Raw genomic sequence first — 19735 nt, forward strand, 5'->3', positions numbered from 1 at the left:
GTGGCAGGTTCTAGGTAAGGACCTCTGGGCCTGTCGTTGTCTTTGTCTTGTCTTTTTATTGTCTGCTGTGCTATTTGTTGTGCTTGAAGGAATGGGGCAAGCAGAGAATAAGGGGACTCTGACTTTTAATGGCTATAACTGGAGCCAACTGTGGTTAGTCTAACTCAAAACAGAGACTTCAAGGAATATTCCCAAGGAGCTGCCGAAACTCCCTTCATTTTGGGGAAAATTCCTGTCTTCTCTGGCCTGACAGGGACTGCCTAGCCCCTCCTCCTTTCTGGCTGGAAAGCATGGCGTCTGCTGCTCTCTTGGAGCTGATGAGCTGTAGAACTGGAAACCCTTTCTGTGCCTTCTGGTGGCACTTTATTCTGTTCTTCACTGTCAGGAAACAAGAAGAGCACCTCCTGGACCTAACACCCGCTACTCCGGATCTTCCCACCTGGGTCTCAGGTAAACATTCGAAGCAGAGTGGGCCCAGGTGGAACTGGAACGTAAATCAGTATTTGAACTAAGTTAAGTTTGTTGGGTTAATTAGAGTGGTCATGTCTTTTGAGTTAACAGCAGTAAATGTGAAACTTCAAAGTTTTTACTTAACGTCAAATAAGCTCGTATTATTTGTTAAAATCTGTTAACAAAGAGGTGACTAAAACTGATGGTTAATTGTCTGTCTCAGAGTTTTAATGGGTAATTGTTAAAGTAGCCTTCAAAGTCTTTGGTAACCTGAAACTTTAACCAAATGAGATAGAATGCTAGAGTGCTGGTTGCTGGAACTAGGTTTGCGCTTTTGAAATCTGTTAGTAAACATGTTTTGTGCTAAACTGATTCATAAATTTGCTTTCTAAGAATTCTGTTGTAACAGTTCACAATTGGTTAATATTTAATCTTCACTAGAGATTGAGATGGTTCTAAGAAAATGTAAATGGTTTTCTCTTTGCCTGCCCAGAGTTGTAAATGAGATCTCTTTGACTTATAAGCCTTTCCCTTGATATGCTAAGTTGCTCAGGGAGTACTGCTAAACCAATAACAAACCTTGGGTTGCATTTAGGTAAATGCTGTAACTACTCTAGAGGTTCTATACATTTCCTAAAGTTTTAATGTTTTGATAAGGGTCATCACTTGATATTTAACCATATCTATTCTGAGTTTTTGTCAGTTGTAATTGTTTTAATTCTCTTGTAAAATAAATTCTGCCTTAAAGGAAATTCATATGGGAGACTTTCGGGACAAATACAGGTCTTTGATAGGTTAAAATCCTGGAACTGAAATGGGTAAGAATTTACAGCAGTAAGAGCTGCATTCGAGCTAAACCAGAATTAGTAGCATGGGACTAGATGAACTGAAAGATTGTAATGTTGTGTCTCTTGATGTTTTGTCTTATTTTAAGCATTACTGTTTCTGTAATGTTTGCTCTTCCAGACTAGGGAAACTTTTTCTTAAGTTATCTGTAACTTACAGAGATGTACAAGTACTCATTTGTAAACAAATCAAAGCATTCAACTTTTTCTCCCTATCTGAACCCTCTGAAACTCAAGGTCTCAGTAAGTATTCTTTCTTCCATGGAAATCAGTCATTTTCATAAGTTCAATAAGAATCTGTTCTTCTTGTAACAGGATACCATTGGAAACAGTGGTTATTTTACCAAGGCTTTGACTGGAATGTCATATTTGAAAAAGACTCAGATATGACCAGAGAGCTTAAAGAAACTAAGGTTGACTTTATAAAACCTGGAGCCATAAAGCCCTTTGGAACTGTTGGTCTGATACCTTGCTTACAGAGTTCCCAGCAGCCTCAACAGGTGAGTAAAGAATGTCACTTCCTGGCAGGTGCAGAAACTTCAGTATACTTGGGTACCTCAGGAAGAGGAATTCACCCAAATTGACAGGTATTGCAGGCATGTCTAATGGCAAGTACATAGCTTGGCTTCTGGCCTGGAGAGGCTACTAAAAGTTCAACCTAGAGATTCCTTATAAAAAGTTCCAGCAAAGCAGATTATAAAAGATCTATATGATCACTTACTGTTCTTGCTGAGTTTATGTAAATAATTAGGCCAAGTTTGTTAAAACTGGACTTGTTTTTCAAACGACTTCGTCCTGATTTGGCTATCTCTAGAAATGAGGGTTATTTTAGAGAGAAAAATTATATTTTAATAACACACTTTTATGGATGTTAAATTCTAGATTTGATTGTTTTTAAATGTTTATTTACCTAAGTTAGACAACTTGAGGTAAACTTCAAAGAAGTTGCGCAATAGCTCGTTTAAACAATCTTGCTTTTTCCGGTCAGTCAGCCCCAGACATAAGGAGAAAACGTCAGAAAATTGAAGGATTTAAAAGAAAGAATCTGACTAAGTTAGTGGGAATAGCAAAACAGCCACTGAGGACTATGGGCCATGCTTGCCGGGGTCGAGAGCTCACTTACAGACCCCGCGGGAAAAAGGGATCCGGTGTCAGCAACAAAAGCACAGCTTTGTCAGAGCCACACCACTTATTTAGGCTTTTATCTCCACAAGGGAGTTTCTTGGGATGGTGGGCTACTGCAGGCTGTGGATACCACGGTTCTTGGAGATGGTGCAACCTCTCTATGAACTGACTAAGGGAGGGCTCACTATGACAGAGTGAACGGCAGAGGCAGAAGGAGCATTTCGGGAATTACAAACAGCCTTACTGAGTGCCCCAGCATGGGCCATCCCAGATGTTACCAAGCCCTTCCACTTGTATTTGGATGAAAAGGCAGGGGTGGCCAAAGGAGTTTTGACTCAGACTCTGGGGTCTTGGCAAAGGCCAGCAGTCTATCTTAGCAAGAAACTAGATCCAGTAGCGGCTGGGTTCTCCCCCTTACTTCCTCATAATTGCTGCCATGGCCCTCTTGGTCAAGGATGCAAGTAAATTGATTTTGGGTCAAAAATATCATCTTGACCACCACCCATGCTATCGAGGGCCTTCTCCAGACTCCACTGGACCAGTGGATGACAAACACCTGAGTAACAGAGTACCACACGACTGCGGGGAGTTCCTAACCCAAGTCACAGGAAAGCATCAGGGCCTGGATTTACACGGGTCACATCGAACGAGCGAGGATAAGGACACCCCCCAGAGGTTGATGCTGCTGCCGATGGACCCCGCTGATCGTGGACTAAAGCTAAGACTCAAAAAAACAATGAGATCAATGAATTCATTGTTGCTTCTATTGTTAAAGTATAGGTGGGAAATATAAACAATTAGGGCTTGACATAGTATTTCTAGAAATGAGGGGCTCTGCATAGCCCTAAGAGAGAAATACTGTTTCTGGGTAAATCACACTGGAGTCATTAAAGACAGTCTGGCAAAAGAGGACATAGAACTGGCTGAAAAGTCAAAGATTTGACTAATATCTGAAGAAAAGCTGGGAATGTAAGGGCCTATTTACCCAGAGTGATTCCATCTTGGATTAAACAGTCATTTTGTTGTTTATATAATAAAACTTAAACTGACCCTGCCCACCCCCCCAGGGGACTTACTTAAAAACAAGTCCCAGAGACCAGTCCCAGGTAACAAAGCCCAAACACAAGGGCAGGTCAGGCCAGGTGGAGACATCCAATCAGTGGGGCTGCATACTGTCTTCCTAGCTACCAAGGAGTATGGGCCCCACCTTTTAGGTGCATTTTGGGCACCAATTCTGACCAAGGTGATAGGCTAGGTCAAATTTCTACTATAGGGTAAATTGTAATTCAATTGGTCACTTATGTGTGACCTAGCATGACTGTGCAGCTTTCTCTGTGTGTTACAATCTCATTGGCCACCTGTGTGTGGCCAGGCCCAACCACATGGCCTTTGCCCTTAAAAGCTAGTCTGTAAGGCAGAGAGGGGTCGCCTCTTTGTAAGAGACGGCCCTGACTGGTCAGTTTGATTCTCGATGCTTGGCATGAAAAAAAGCTTTGCTTGACCTTCGCTTTGTATCAGTCTCTCTCCTTTGATCACGGACCCATTATTGGGGTACCTAACAAGTTCAGTATCTTTGTTCACTCCAGTTGGATCAGACTGGACTCCAAACTATGTGTGCTTGTATTTCTACTATATTTCTACTCTAAATATCCAGGCTCCAAGTGATTCAGAGTCTGTGCAAGGCTCAGTTACTAGGAGTCAAATTTTTCCTTCTTAACTCTGTCTCCAGACCATCTTTCACAATCAGGAATTCCATAAGGCTCAGTATCTGAAATCTAACTCCATGTGAGAGACAAATAACAGCTATATAGACACCCCACTGGTCTTACCATTGGCTACCAATTTTGAAACACATGTAGCATCACTTTCGTTCTTGCTTTTAACACATACCAGTATCCTGGTCTCAAATTCACTTACTGAGCTATGTACACTTTATCCTTTCCTAGATTAATGACTTTCTCTGAATCTATATTTAGACCTTTAGCCTTTTCATGATACCATGGCATTAGCCTTTGTGAAACAACCAAGTTTTATCCACATTCCACTTAATGCCAATAAGTAAAATTGATTTGAAAATAAGACACCATGAAAGAATGAGATACATTAATATGGAATTTGATGAATTTATGGACTCTACCACTAAGGGCACATTGATATCTAGCAAAAGATATCAATGTAACATGTAATGTAATCACTTATCAAAAATGGCAACAAAAATATTAGGTTATTAGAAAAAGATAGGATTTGAGAGAGGGCACCCATTAATTTTAGTAACTCTAGCTTCTAATTATTACCTTAAAAAAAAGCATATATATTTTCTTTATTCCTTATCTAATTTTTGTTTTACCCTAGACATATACATACTAATTTATACATTAAAATATATTTATGAACTATATTAACTTATACTATAATTTATTAACTAATAAATACATTTATATTGTGTTAATTTATGTCCATGTATTCATTTATATTATATATGTACATATATAAATTGCTTGGTTTTGAGAATGTGGATGGGTTATGTGCATTTTGTATCTCCCTAGAGTTCTGATATATATTCTCTTTATAAAGCACATGCAATAAGAGAGTTTTTTTTTTAAAGATTTTGTTTATTTATTTGACAGACAATCAAATAGACAGACAATTGACAGAGATCACAAGTAGGCAGAGAGGCAGGCAGAGAGAGAGGAAGCAGGCTCCCTACTGAGCAGAGAACCCAATGCAGGGCTTGATTCCAGGACTCTGGGGTCATGACCTGAGCTGAAGGCAGAGGCTTTAACCCACTGAGCCACCCAGGCGCCCCGATAAGAGAGTTTTTTTGGAAAAAAATGTTGCGATGTTTTAGTGGAGAATGTGTGAAAAGGTATGCGTGTAGGTTTGTGTGTGTGTATGTATGATTATAAGAATAAGGCTGTTAAATTGTCCCTTGAGATACTTCTGGCAACACTGGATATATTACTGATTTCATTTCTATCAGTAAAACAGAACCACACATTTTAGCATTGTTCCAGTTTATTTTGAATTGGGAATATGCAAAACTTTTCTTTTTTTTTCCCTTTTTTGTGTTAAGTTAGAAAGCATACAGTACGTCATTAGTTATTGATGTAGTGTTCAATGATCCATTAGTTACATATAACACTTAATGCTCATCACATGTGCCCTCCTTAATACCTATCACCTGGCCACCTCCATCCCCTACCCTAAGCCCCTCTGAAACCTTCAGCTTGTTTCCCAGAGTCCATAGTCTCATATGATGATGATTTTTAATGTATATTAATATTCTTAAAAATATTATTTAAAATGTCTCCCTTTAAAGGGAGTCAATATTCATACAAGTAGTTGCCTCTGATTAGACAGGGCAAGAGAAATAACTTTGAAAACTTAAATTCCAAACTTCCCAATATTTCTTAAGGCAAAATGTCCCCAAATGAGCATTTCAAGGAGTACATTTTCTAATTTAATATTATGCAAGCACAAAGTGAACATTGTTCACATAAGCTCTCCTCTTCCAAGTTTCATCTGTTCAAGCCCTGCCTTCCTAAGGCAGTATATTGAATTTGGATGCTCTCCAGATTATTGGGGCACTGTTGAGCTTAAATAGCAGCATTTCTTCAATTTTTTCAAACACTAACTTGCAATTGGACTATAATTACTAGTGTTAGTTTATCACCCTAAAGGAATGAAACCATTGGCACTAGAACACTGAAGACAAAGACTTGGGAACATGGATACCATAAATTTTGTGCAAAATAGGTCTGTTTTTGTATCAATTAAATAGTAAAATCCATAAATAGAATTCTTCTATAAGAACTGAACAATACGTTATGTTAGAAATATTAGCAGAAATAAGCTATAGCCAGGACATCTTTTTCTTTAAGCTGCAATTACCTTTTTTAGTTGAGGCAGCACTGGTCTCTTCTTTGGCTCGTTCAGTTTCTGCAAATTCAGATATTAAAGAATGAGACATGGATATCAGAAATGTCAGGTCATTTTCTTAGGCTATTGTAAGTCAAGCAAGACTATAAGTGCCCCAAAGATAAAATATGGCACCTGAGAGCAAAGCAAGCAGCAGAGAAAACCACTCTATAAAGTACTTATATATATTTTTAAGTAATGAACTCTCTTATCTCCCCAAGACACAAATCTGTAGCATTAAATTCTTGCCAGTGTAAGTAGTGTCCATAAAACAAGGTAGCTTATTTCACAAAATACACTGGAAAACTAATTAGTTTATATTCAAATCTAAAATGATGTAGAGTTGTGGGGAGGAGGACTTCAAAGGACTTCTTCATTTAGCCTTTAATTATGGGGGTGGGAAGCAGTATTTGACCTCAATCAGTTAGCTTTGTATTTAAAAGATTCACCATAATATTATAGAAAATTCCAATTGAATACTTTTTCTGAGAGACATAGAGAGAGAGAGAGAGAGAGAGAGAAATAAAAAGCCAAAGTGTATATTTGCAGTTTCTCTGAATATCTAGTGTGGAATGTAAAGGAGCTGCCTTGAAGACATAATCTGGAATGCTGGTCCTAGTACACAATTTTGGACCTCAAGTCAAAGCTCATTAAAGTTTTCTCTAATTCATAAGAAAACAAGAAAAATAACAAGGAACTGGTGAATATTTACAAATCTTCATCTACTTATTTTACTAACTTCTTTTGGTAATGTTGTTCTCCTTGGTCACCTCTACTTTTATGTTTATTTTTATTCTTATTCGTATCTGTAAGTATCGCCCTCACTCATATACATTCAGCAGCCAGGGCTCTGGGCACCGGGGGCTCTGGACTCTGCATGTCCCTTTGCCCTCCCTGCGTCACAGACCTTGGGCTGGGAGAAAAATCAGATGTCAGAGGAGACCTTCACATTATGTTTAGGCTTTAATTCCATAATATTAGATACCAGAAGTTTACAAGTTGAGCTTAGACAAGAAGTCATGTAAATATCTTCTTCTCCAGGCTGTCTTAAGACTCTGAGTGCCAGGACTGCCCAGACCCCTGACTTTATATACTTTGCAGATAAAGACTTTACACCAATGATTCTCTAACTAGAGCATGCAGCAGAGTCACTCCGTGGGCTGTTAAAACACAGATGCTGAGCCCAGAGGTTTTGCTTCTGTGAGTCTGGAGCATGTCCTGAGAATTTACATTTCTAATCAGTTCCCAGGTGATGCTTATGCAGCTAGTCCAGACCATAGTCTGAAAACTGTTTACCAAACTTCCCCTAAGAGACAATCAAGGCATTCTTCTGTGAACCCCATCCCTGTTTACCTCAGTTACCACCATGAGTTTAGGCTTCCAGCAGAAAACAGAATTCACATTTCTTTTTTTTCACATTTCTTTTAAAAACAAAATCTTTACAAAATTCTTCCAAAGTCAACTCCCCACCATAGTACACACCCCTGCATTAGAAGGTGGTCTTTGCTTTCTTCTTTTAACTACACCCAAGCTCCTTAAGAACACTGCATCCCTGCAAGCCATCTTCTAAAATGGAGAAGGTAGGGGCACCTGGGTGGCTCAGTGGGTTAAAGCCTCTGCCTTTGGCTCAGGTCATGATCTCAGGGCCCTGGAATCGAGCCCCGCATCGGGCTCTCCGCTCAGCGGGAAGCCTGCTTCCTCCTCTCTCTCTCTGCCTGCCTCTCCACCTACTTGTGATCTCTGCCTGTCAAATAAATAAATAAAATCTTTAAAAAAATAAAAAAAAAATAGAGAAGGTTTGTTTTCCTATCCCCTGCATACTAAAGTGCCCGGAAGTGATGTATATATCTTCTTTACTTCTTATTACTTCTCAAAGGTTGTTACCTCCTTTTGCATCCTCTAAATCTCATTTCCTTTGAAATACACACTGTTAGGTTGCCCCTGGCTCTATGTCTCTTTTTCATTGTCATTAACTGACCTTATACTCTTGCTCCATCCCACATTGAGTATTTTTACACACAGCTGTCATCCTCTCCATTACTACTGGGGGATTTCATTCAGAACAAGTCTCAGCAAACCATAAGAGACTTTTAATCACAGAAAACAAACTGAGGGTTGCTGGTGCAGGAGGGTGGGAGGGAGAGGGTGGCTGGATGATGGACATTGGGGAGGGCATGTGCTATAGTGAGTGCTGTGAACTGTGTAAGACTGATCATTCACAGACCTGTACCCCTGAAGCAAATAATGCATTGTATGTTAAAAGAAAGAAAGAGAGAGAGAGAGAGAGAGAGAGAGAAAGAAAGAAAGAAAGAAAGAAAGAAAGAAAGAAAGAACGGACAAGTCTCAGTCACAGCTGCACATTAGAATAAGCTGGGGGCTGTTATCGGTCAATGACTTTCAGATGTAGTAGGTCTAGGCTGGGCTACAGAGCTTTGAAAGCTCTGAGATTCTGAATTAGTGAGTCTGGGATGAGGCCTGGCTATTCATATATTTGGAAGCTTCCCAAGATAATCTAATATTTAACGAGGATCAGGAGTCATTTACACACACTGTTCATATGTCTGCTTCATCTCTGATTTCCTTGGCCTCCTCATTTCCAAACACTGGACTCCAGTTCTGTGCTCACTACCACTTGCCAACATACGCTTTACTTCTCTGCTGTCAGAATTATGATCCCCCAAATCCTATTCTCTGGCACCATTGCACCATTCTTCCCTTTACAACTCGCTTTTCCAAATAGCATCTGACTCCATCCATACTTTCATTCTTCTGATCTTACTCCTTTCTCCCTGCTCCAGATCTCTCTCATGTCCTCACTTTTACTCTTAGCAAGCTAATATATAAATGAGCCATGGTGCAATCACTCTCCTCATGTCTGCTTTTGTAGTCATCAGCTATAGTAGTCCCCCAGCCTGCTTTTATTTATTTTTTAATTATTTTTTTAAGATTTTATTTATTCACTTTAGAGAGCGCACAAGCAGGGGGCAGGGTTAGAGGAAGACGTAGGCTCCTGGCTGAGCAGGGAGTCCGATGTAGGCACTTGATCCCAGGATCCTGAGCTCATGACCTGAGCTGAAGGCAGATGCTTAACCAGGCACCTATCCCAGGCTGCTTTTAAACTGTTAAGGGGCTAAGGACATCACATATTTATTCTTTCACTGTTCTAAAGGCAAGAAATCCAAAATGAAGCTGTCAACTGGCTATTCCCTGAAGCTATTTCTGATTCTCCTGAATCCTTCCTTGCTTCTTCTTAGCTTCTGGTGGTTGCTGACAACCCATTGACTAGTTTATAGCTGCATCACCCCAATTTCTCCTTTCTCCCCCTTCTCTTCTGTTTATATGTATCTGCATGTCTCCAAATCTCCCTCTTCTTATAAGGCACCAGTCACTGGATTCAGGGCCCACTCTAATCCAGTATGACTTCATCCTAACTTGCTTACTTCTCTAAAGACCCTATTTTGAAATAAGGTCACATTCATGGGCACTGACTTAGGACTTTAACATATCCTTTGAGGGAGAGGACACAATTCAATCCATTCTATCCATTCATTACACCCCCAAACGCCCTTTATGCTTGCCGCCTGAGCAGTCATCCAAACTTCCACACTGGAGGAAGGCCCTCATGCTGCAGATCTCTCCCGAATGTCTCAGTTCAGTATTTAAGTGAGAGCTCAGCACTGACCAGCAAGACTAGCACAGAACTAGGAAGTTGTTCTCCCAGGCTAAGACAACTGGCTCATGCATTCTCTCCCCTCCTCAAGCTTCCAGTATTCTGCAGCGTAGAGAGAAGCTGCTACTGAGAGATTCAGAGAGAAAATAAAAGCAGACTAGAGCACCTCCTATTTTCCCACACCAGCACCCACTTGCACCATTTGTTTTCCTTCCCATCTCAAAGGATGACCAATCCCTGCCCCATATTTAATACCAGTCCAGCCTGCATCTGCACCTTCTTTTGCCAAGTGAAGGCCTTTCTTCTTGCAAATATTACTTCTATGTGCTACCTCACCAGTTTTCCACTTCAGTGATACTTTCAGAAACATAATATGTCACTCTTGATAACTGCAGACAACCACGTCCTTCACTTATATCTGCCCCCAAGCCCAGCGGCTCATCTCTCCGTGGTCCATCACAGAGGCCAGAAAGCTGCAAAACGATGTTGCCACTTCTATCTCTTCATGCTCTGGGCTTTTAAAGCCTGATTAATTATGAAAGATATTATAGAAAGGAGAGGCATAAAGAAAATGTATCATATGTATGTGCACATTTTAAAGAATGGTAATAAAAAATATGGACACCTTTATAACATCCTGTGAGCATAAAAATAAAACATTGTCAAAGCCGTTGAAACCTTCCAATACCTCATGCCTTTCCCTTCATTTCAGAATTATTATTGTCTTAAATTTCATATTAATCATTTCCCTATTTCAGTAGAGTTTTTTTTAATTACATGTACTTATCTCTAAAGATAAGTACATTCACACGTATGTCTCCTGGTACACATGTGCAATTTTCTTAGAAGTGAAATTACTGGGTCATAACAGTGCATTTATATAGATCAAATTATATAGTTTAGTGAGATAACTATAAAAATTGATTTCTACTGTAAAATTCTTGTGACTTGCTTCTTTCAAAACATTGTATTGAGATGCAGTGTCAAAATAGGTAAAGCATTAGACTAGGGTAGCTCTAGTGATTTTGGAAGCTTATATTAACATTTAGTCATTTAGATTTGTCTGGAATCTGAATCTTGATAACTGAATCTGGAATCTGGAATCTTTTGTTCTTAATTAAAAGTAGAACTATCATGACAGCCAAATAACTAAATTTTCCCAAATAAGACAAACATCTAAGTTCTAGCCAATTAAATTATTTCTTGGCTTTGCTTCTGTGCCTTCTTAAACCTCTGCCCTAGCCACTGCCTATGAGCACCTCTAAATACTTTTTCATTTTTGGCACTGTTTGATTCAAATTGTTTGCTTAAATAAATTCAGTTTTACATTTTACAGAAGCCATGTTGACATGAGTAGCTGTAGTTAATTGTCAGTTTTAAATGTTGTATACTATTCCTACACACACACACACACACACACACACACATACACACACTAATAATTATACATCCATTCTCCTGCCAATGGACATTAGGTCATGTATGATTTTGTGCTGTTCCAAGTAACCCTGCTAAGAACATTCACACTTATGTCTCCTGGTACACATGTGCAATTTTCTTAGAAGTGAAATTACTGGGTCATAACATTTGCTCATGTTTAATTTTTCCATATAAATGCCACAATGTTTCTCCAAATTTTACATTCATACCAACAGTGCATGTGAAAGTTTCTACAGCTTCATATCATTATCATTATCAGAATAATCATTTTTCTCTTTTTTGGTCAATCTGGCATGTGTGCAATGGTATCTTATTCTGCTTTTAATTAAAATTCCATTATTCTAAGAGACTGAGCATCTTTTGATATGTTTATAAGCTATTTGTGGGGGATTCTTTTTTTTATTTTTTTGATGCTTACTTATATATTTTTGTCCATTTTTTTCCTGCTCACTATCAAGTTCTTTGTCTTGTTTTTCATTTTTGGAGTTATTTATTTTTTTGCTACTTAACTCTTGTTACTTATATGTGCTACAAATATCTTTTCCAAGTGTGTATCTTATCTTTTCTTAGAATTATATCAGTACTATTTTGAATTTATTCAGTCAGCATTGTCTGTGATTTGGGTTATGATCTTGCAATTTATTATCCAAACTGAGCAAGTGAAAGGAGGTGCTAGTAATAATTATTCTGAAATGGTATGAATATGAATATGAAGATTGTCTTAACCAACTGAGATTCATGGTCATACATGTCATCCGATCTGGGTTCTAGACCCACCTCATTAATATCAGATCTATTTTTCAGGTCCATAGATATTCCCCCAGTAACTTCCATGGCAGAGTACATAAATGAATCCTAGAGCCCTTGCCACATTTTTGACCAATATAAATTGTCTCCAGCTACTCTTCTAACATATATATATATATATATACATATATGTGTGTGTGTGTGTGTGTGTGTGTGTGTGTAAATAACTAATGAAATTTAAAAAGGACTTTTTTTTTCCTTTTTTAAAAAGTAATCTCTACACCCAATATGGGGCTCAAACTCACAACCCCACGATCAAGTCACATGCTCCACTGACTAAGCCAGCCAGGTGACCCAAAGCAACTTTATTTTGGAATTATTTTAAAATTCTCTGTACTAGCTTTTCCTGAAGAATGCTGAGATGTGTTAGTAGATCAAGTGATTGACATCTGACTTACATATTTAGGTACTGAAATGTAGTTAAGGTGATAAACATAGGCTTGGTGGCTGAGCATACCACAAATCTAATGCAGTGCGAATATCAAGGGAAGAAAAATGCCTGACTATGCCATTTCATATAAATTTGAACCCACAATTAAAAATGACAATTCAAAATGGCTAGTCACTTTTGGTCACTGATCTGGTCTTAGGAGCCTTTTTAGCTTAAAATTCAAACTGAGCAGAGGCTGGGAGAACATGTACATGGAATACATGATCAGAGCCCTGTGGTTTTTGATATGAAGAAGGAAATAATATATAGCAGTGTTTCCCAAGGTTTTGAGGCACTGTGGTCACTGAAGTGTCCTTGGGGGGAAAAAAGGTACACTGTGGTCAATTATATTTGCTAATCATTATCTACTATTCCCTCTTGAAGATTCAGCAAGGAGAATGTTAAGGATCTGAAATGACCGAGGGCTTAACAATCTGTTGTGTCCTCTTCCTGCTTGGAAATGGAAAAGTCATAGCATCAACTCCTATGTGGCTATCCAGCATGTGAGAAAGCAGGTAGAGTGCACTGTGGAGAAAGGCACTGGGTACGTTGAGGCATTTCTGTACATCCTATGATAAAGGAATTTGTCTTGACTTGCAGAAGTTGTAAATCTAGGTTTGGCATACCTGCTTGGTCTAAGGTAGTCTTCCTCCAACCACATAATCTCTGACACATAACATTGTATGTAGCAGTATTAAGTGCCCTTCCACAGTACTACATCATTGAACCTGGAAGATTTCCCTTTTCTTCAAGTTCACGATAACCAGCATCCTGAACTGATACAGTTTCCAGGTGTGTCTATGTTCTCCAGTATTTTTCCTATAGTAATTTTGGTTTCCTCAAGATCTAGAAGAAATGGTTCCACAACACCAACTTAATTGACATTGTAATGGTTTCCTTGAATGAAGTGCTAATGCCAAATTACCTTTTATTTTTCCCATAGCAGTCAATCTCACCTCCCTTCTTTAATTCAATACCATGGAATTGTATCACATAAATACTTAATTTATCTTAATTAAGCTATACATCTCACTCTCATTTGCTCTCATAGTATAATATAAAATCATATCCCAAATGTTTAGGTTATATACACAAACCTATGTGTACCATGCCGAATGGGTAATTTTAGGAATTTTTAAGAGTACTTTTAATGATATGCAATCTTTACATTAGGCAATAACTTTATAAATGGTCCACTGTCTATAAAAGATGTGAAAAAAATTCCTCTGTAGTATGGTTTCAAGACTGAAAAGCAATTCTTAGTAGAAGAAAAGGATGGCCACGTTGTTAATACAGAATTTAAACAATTTATGAATTATCTCTAATTTTTTTTATTGAAGGATAATGCCCATGTTAGGTCTAAATCTCTCAACCATATGGAGAGTTGAGAATTAATTCTTTTGAAACTTTTATATTGGGTCTAAGATGATTTAGCAACCTAATTTGCTAATTTCCTGCAAAAGATGCTGATCTTTTCAGAACTTGATTGGATAGTGTGCTTCATAGATAGCAGAACTTACAGAGTTGTTTTACTGCAAATCAACATTTTTATCTATATGTCACATTTTTCTAGGAAGAGAATGTTCGTTTTTAGCATAATCTTCAATCTAAAGTTCTCTACCACTGCTGCAAAATTATCAGTTTTGTTTTAAATATTTTCTTGATTATGCACTTCTACAGACTAAGTATTAGCATACTGAAGATTCCATAATACAGAGTTCCAATCAGCTTTACATTCAACTAAAAATTTTCATGAAAATATAAATGGAATTTTAGATTCATATTACACCTCTCAATCAAAGTCTATAATGTCTATGTAAACACTTCCAACTGTAATTTTTTAAAAGATATTCTCACTAAGTTACCCAAGATTATATTTTCTAATTTTTCTCTGATATATCCACCAATGATATACTCTATCTCAAAATCCTGGCACTAAGTAAAACATGCATTTGTTTTATGTAATAGTACCATCATTAATACTCATGCCATTCTAAACCAAATGAAAAATATAATCATCCTTCTATCATGCATAAAACTAAGATTTGACCTAAATATTAGAGAAACAAAAAGTCTGGTTTTTTCTAAAATCAAATATATGTTATTATACCTAGAGTAATTTTCATTAGTGACAATCTTTAGGTTGTTCATCTAATGGAGAAAAACCATCAAAGAAACCAGCATTTGTCCCTAAGCATACTGTCAAAGTTAATATTGATGTAAATGCCATGGAATCAGTTATCAGTCAATATTCAAAATCTGAAGTATAAGCCTTAAAAGGAAATTATGACATTACACGAGCAGTAGTTAAACTTGTTGGGGGCTTCATTTCATTAAAGACACAATAAGGGTACCTGGGTGGCACAGTGGGTTAAGCCTCTGCCTTTGGCTCAGGGCATGATCTCAGGGTCCTAGGATTGAGGCCCTTGTTGGGCTCTCTGCTCAGCGGGGAGCCAGTTTCCCCCCGCCTTCTTTCTGCCTGCCTCTCGCCTACTTGTAATCTCTCTCTGTTAAAAAATAAATAAATAAAATCTTAAAAAAAAAAAAAAAAGACACAATGACTTTCACCAATAGGCAAATTATCTTGCCTACTGGTTTGGCCAAGTGATTATTAGGAAAATTAAGTCTGATGTTTTTAAGAAACTGAAGAGATCATTTATCGTGCAAAATAAGAAACAAAAATACAACTACTCAAAAAGGAGTTATGATCTGGACAAATTAACATTTGCAAATGAAAATAAATTTTAAGAAGAATAAATTCACAGAAAAGGTTGAATAATTATGTATATTATTTCAACAAAACAAATATTAATAGCAAGAAACATTTGGTAAGCCAGCCTCAAAAAATTAGCATTAGCCTTGTCTATAGCAGAAAACTTAAATTAGTAAGCATCTGAAATATGCTCTTTTCATTTTTGTAAGTTTTATTCAACATACTTGCTTTTACTTGTTTTTCACTTGGAGCTGTTAAAACAATGAACAATAAAGTCTAAATTAATTACAAGTCCACTATCTCTCTAAAATAGTTTTAAAGTTGTTTAAAATTTTTTAAAGATTGTATTATAACCTTGGAAACCAAGGAAAGCATAGAACTGAGAAGGAGAAAATACAACACTGTGCCATTTTCTTTGGTATATTATAAATTTGAGCCATGAAACACAGATTTTTCTTTTTTTACATTTATATATCTTCTCTCAACACAGAATGCTCATTCGCAACTTACTCATTTTGTCTTGCCTTTTAAATTAGCTAAGAATCTGATTGTTTTTATATACAAGCCAGTGCATTTTCCTTAAAGTAGTAGGAAAAGAACAAAGTGAACTGATAAATTATCCAATGGTTTCAATTGTTAAAATGCAGCTAATTACTGCCAAGCTGTTACACTGTAATAATACCCTGAAATGAACAGATAATGATTTCAAGCAACTTAAGTTACTGTATTTTGTCGGATTTAATATTAGACAATAGTGGTTAGCTATTAATATTCTTGAAACCAATTATACCCATTGTCATTCTGCATGTTTCTCCATGTTTATATATTTCAATGATATAAACTTTAGTTTTTTGCATACATGCACAAATAAGAATATGAGTTTGGCCCAACTGTGGGAATGTTACTCACAAATGAACAAATACTCTGTCCTCTGGGAGGTGGACAAAAACATTCTTTCCCAAAGGATAAATAGTACCAATGTTAATGTGAAATGGTGAAATCTGATCATTTCATCTTGGGAATTATTTAAAAGTCATTCCCATTTAAATTTTTTTTTTAATGTGGTTATTCTACTTGGTGTTTCTCCTTTCATTTAATAAACATTATCAAGTGTCTACTGTGTGCCTGCCATTATAATAAGCACTCTAATTTCTATTTAAAATGGAAAAAAGAAAAGGTAATGTGATTATAACAGTATAATAAGTCCAATTATAAAGGAGAGAGGATGATGCTATGGGCCCTAGTTGGAGGAATAACTAAATGGATTTGAATTGTCTGAGGAAGTTTTATAAACTTAGAAGAAGAAGAAATGTAGCTTTTAACCTGTGGTTTGCTCTGAGCTGTGGGTGTAGGGAGCAGTGGGAAACAGTTGAGCTATATTTGTAAGGCTGGTTATTTACATAACACTGAGTAAATGCAATTTCCATTTAAATACAATAAAACGGAAAGAGTAACTAATGGACATTGTATGAATTTGTGACCACCTATACACATACACACACGCATACACATATGAAAACTCAGTAAAGTTCTGTGAGTAGAAATCTGAAGGCAAAATCAACATATAATATTTTTAAATGCAGTCCATAAAATAAGATTTAGAAACTTGCCTTTATTTTCATTTGAAAAAATTAATAGGGCAGACTGAATGCTAGAAATCTTTGAGAAAACCATTTGGTATTGGTACCCACTGCATTTTTAGATGTGTTTGTTTGTGTGTTTTACTGATTGTCTGATTCTCAATTCAATTTTCCCCCATTACAATATAAATACATTGAGGGCAAAGTCTACTGCTGCTTTCATTGCAGCTACCCTGAGTATTCAAGAAATGTCATTAAGTAACATTTTGAAGAGGGAGTGGATATTTGCTGAACTAAATATTCCATATTTTACAAGTAAAGCAATATTGGATGCATTTACAGAAAGTGTGTGTGTGTGTGGTTTTTTTGTTTTGTTTTGTTTTGTTTTGTTTTGTTTGCTTTGTTTTGTTTCTGTTACTTGACACTCAACAGCACTTCTCAAACACTGCTTTGACAGATTCTCTGGGGATCTTAGGAAGTTTCAGATTCTGATTCTGGTCCAGGCTGCAGCTAGAGACACTGTATTTCTAACAACCTGATGCTACTGATTTACAGGACACTCATTGGGTAAGAAGAATGTAACATATTATTTGGTTTATGTTTTCTAAAACTGCATTGATGTTAACTCTATGTCAAGACCTTGAAATAAAGACCATGAAGAGAAGGGATTTCCTGCCCTTCCCTGGCGTGGCCCTTACCCCCTGTCTAAGGTGCAGCCTTAATAAACATTGGGCATCAGGTAGAAAGAACCCAGGAAGGTCAGTCTAACTCACCCGAATGTTCCTTCTTTGGTGACTTTGCTGTATCAAACAAGAAAAGAAAAAAGTCAACATTTAAGCTATTCTATTGCAATTCAATATTCAATTGCAAATTAAATAATAAAATGAAAGCAAGACAGGAATTTAAAAACGGTTACCTGGTTCCACATGTTTTTCTTTCTTTTCCTGTTCTGAAACATATTATTATTGTTATTATGATGATTCTAATTTTATATGTCCCACTTTAATTGTTTTAACCACAGAGAAACATGTATGTGTTAATACTGGACTGCAGCAACGAATAAAACAAATAAACTAACAAAACTAATGAAACAAATCTTTCCCTTTTTTCCATTCATTGAGTTCCCTCACATAACAGCACAAAAATATCCTATGTAAGAGGAACTAAAAATTTTTCATGGATAATAAACCCCCAAAACTAAAAAGAATCTATCAACGATGGAAAATAATTAATTTGCCCTTATATTAGATCAACACGAAATAAATTTTCATGTTGGATAAAAAACGGATAAATTTTGAACCAAAATTTATAAATGGATAAAAATGGACAGATTGCCTATGGACGTCCTCTTTATAGGTGAAATCTTCTTATATTGAAAAGTTATTTGTTTAGCTAAGACAAAGATTTTGTTGAGGCAAACTGAAGATACTAAAATAGATTGAATTTTCAATGGAAAACAAAACACGGTTCCCTTGTTTTTAGGACAAATGTTCCTTGTAGAGTCCTTATTAGATAGTATTTCTTTTTAAGAACCCATTTTTGTCAATATTATATGAGACAAAGCCTTATTCTGGCCTCAAGAGTAAGATGACACATATTATAATAAGAACTGATTTTATACAAAGTGCAAGTACTAATTTTATACCAAATGCTATTATCTGCAATTCTATTTTTTATTTTGCCTTGACAAGCTTGTCAAATTAAAAGAAGATTTTTCAAGAAATGTTTTAACATAAGTACCTTATTATCAGATTTTTTTGAAGAAAAATGGGGAGATTATTTTAAAGTTTCATTCAATGAATACATTTTGGTGACTGGAAAATGCATATGCTGAAAGAATTCTAAGAACTATATTTTAGAAACATAGAGGGCTATCAAATCTTCTAGGATCATCTCATCAATCTCTGAAGTAGAATTTTGTTTATCGGGGTCTAGTCATGTAAGAATAAGAAGTGAGTTATCCACTCACAAGGAGAATGTAGGCCGTAAAACAAATTAAAAAATGACTTGACCAAGGGTCACATATCAGAAAGAAGATATTTAGGTGACTTAGCTAATGAGAACATTACCAAAAGTTGTTCAAAAACATGGAGTAATTAAATGTGTTGTTTAATCTTTTGCTGAACTGAAGCAACATTCATGTAATATTTTTAAGAAATGGCAAAGTGATGACAGTTGGAAAAATACTAGAAGTTGATCTGGGTATGTATCAAAATTGAATTCCAGCTATATGTTATATTACAAAGCTAAAATAAGGGCCTTCCAGTCCCATCCAAAAGCCATCATATAAACAGAAATATACCTGTGCTAATTTGGAACAATGTGAAGAAAAAGGTTGTTGAGGATAATTATTATTATGTAGGATAATTCAGGATATAATTATTGAATTATCTTTAATAAATACAAATTAAGGTACCTTTTAATTTGACAGGAACTAACAAATCCTATCGATAATTGATGTTTTTTTTACTTTTTATTTTGAAAAAATTATAGATCACAAGAATATTCAAAAATACATGTGTGATGGTCCCATGTTTTGCCACCAAGATTTATTTTAAATTAAAAAAGAATGACTTCTTAATTGTGATAACTAGAAAAGTAGAAGCAAAATAAGAATATAGGGATGGAGATATACAACTGAATGAAGCAATCTTAAAGACAAAAAATCTAAATCAAACAAATTCAAAGATACAACAATCAGCAAGAATAAAAGCAAGTCGAGTGGCATCTGGTGTCTCAGTCAGTTGAGCGTCTCAC

The 19735-nt window shown here is 36.4% G+C and overlaps 1 protein-coding gene across 1 annotated transcript in view; it reads right to left on the reverse strand.

The window, feature by feature from the left end:
* TRDN (triadin) overlaps positions 1–19735 on the reverse strand; it is a 294196-nt gene that overhangs the window by 84736 nt on the left and 189725 nt on the right. The window contains exons 19-22 of the mRNA XM_059401567.1: positions 17895–17927; positions 17752–17778; positions 15623–15649; positions 6312–6359 (exon numbers count right to left, since the gene is read on the reverse strand). Of these exons, the coding sequence (XP_059257550.1) occupies positions 6312–6359; positions 15623–15649; positions 17752–17778; positions 17895–17927 (135 nt within the window). The remainder of the gene's footprint in view (positions 1–6311; positions 6360–15622; positions 15650–17751; positions 17779–17894; positions 17928–19735) is intronic.

The sequence above is a fragment of the Mustela nigripes genome, chromosome 5 (genome assembly GCF_022355385.1).
Source record: "Mustela nigripes isolate SB6536 chromosome 5, MUSNIG.SB6536, whole genome shotgun sequence".
Classification (NCBI taxonomy): Eukaryota; Metazoa; Chordata; class Mammalia; order Carnivora; family Mustelidae; genus Mustela; species Mustela nigripes.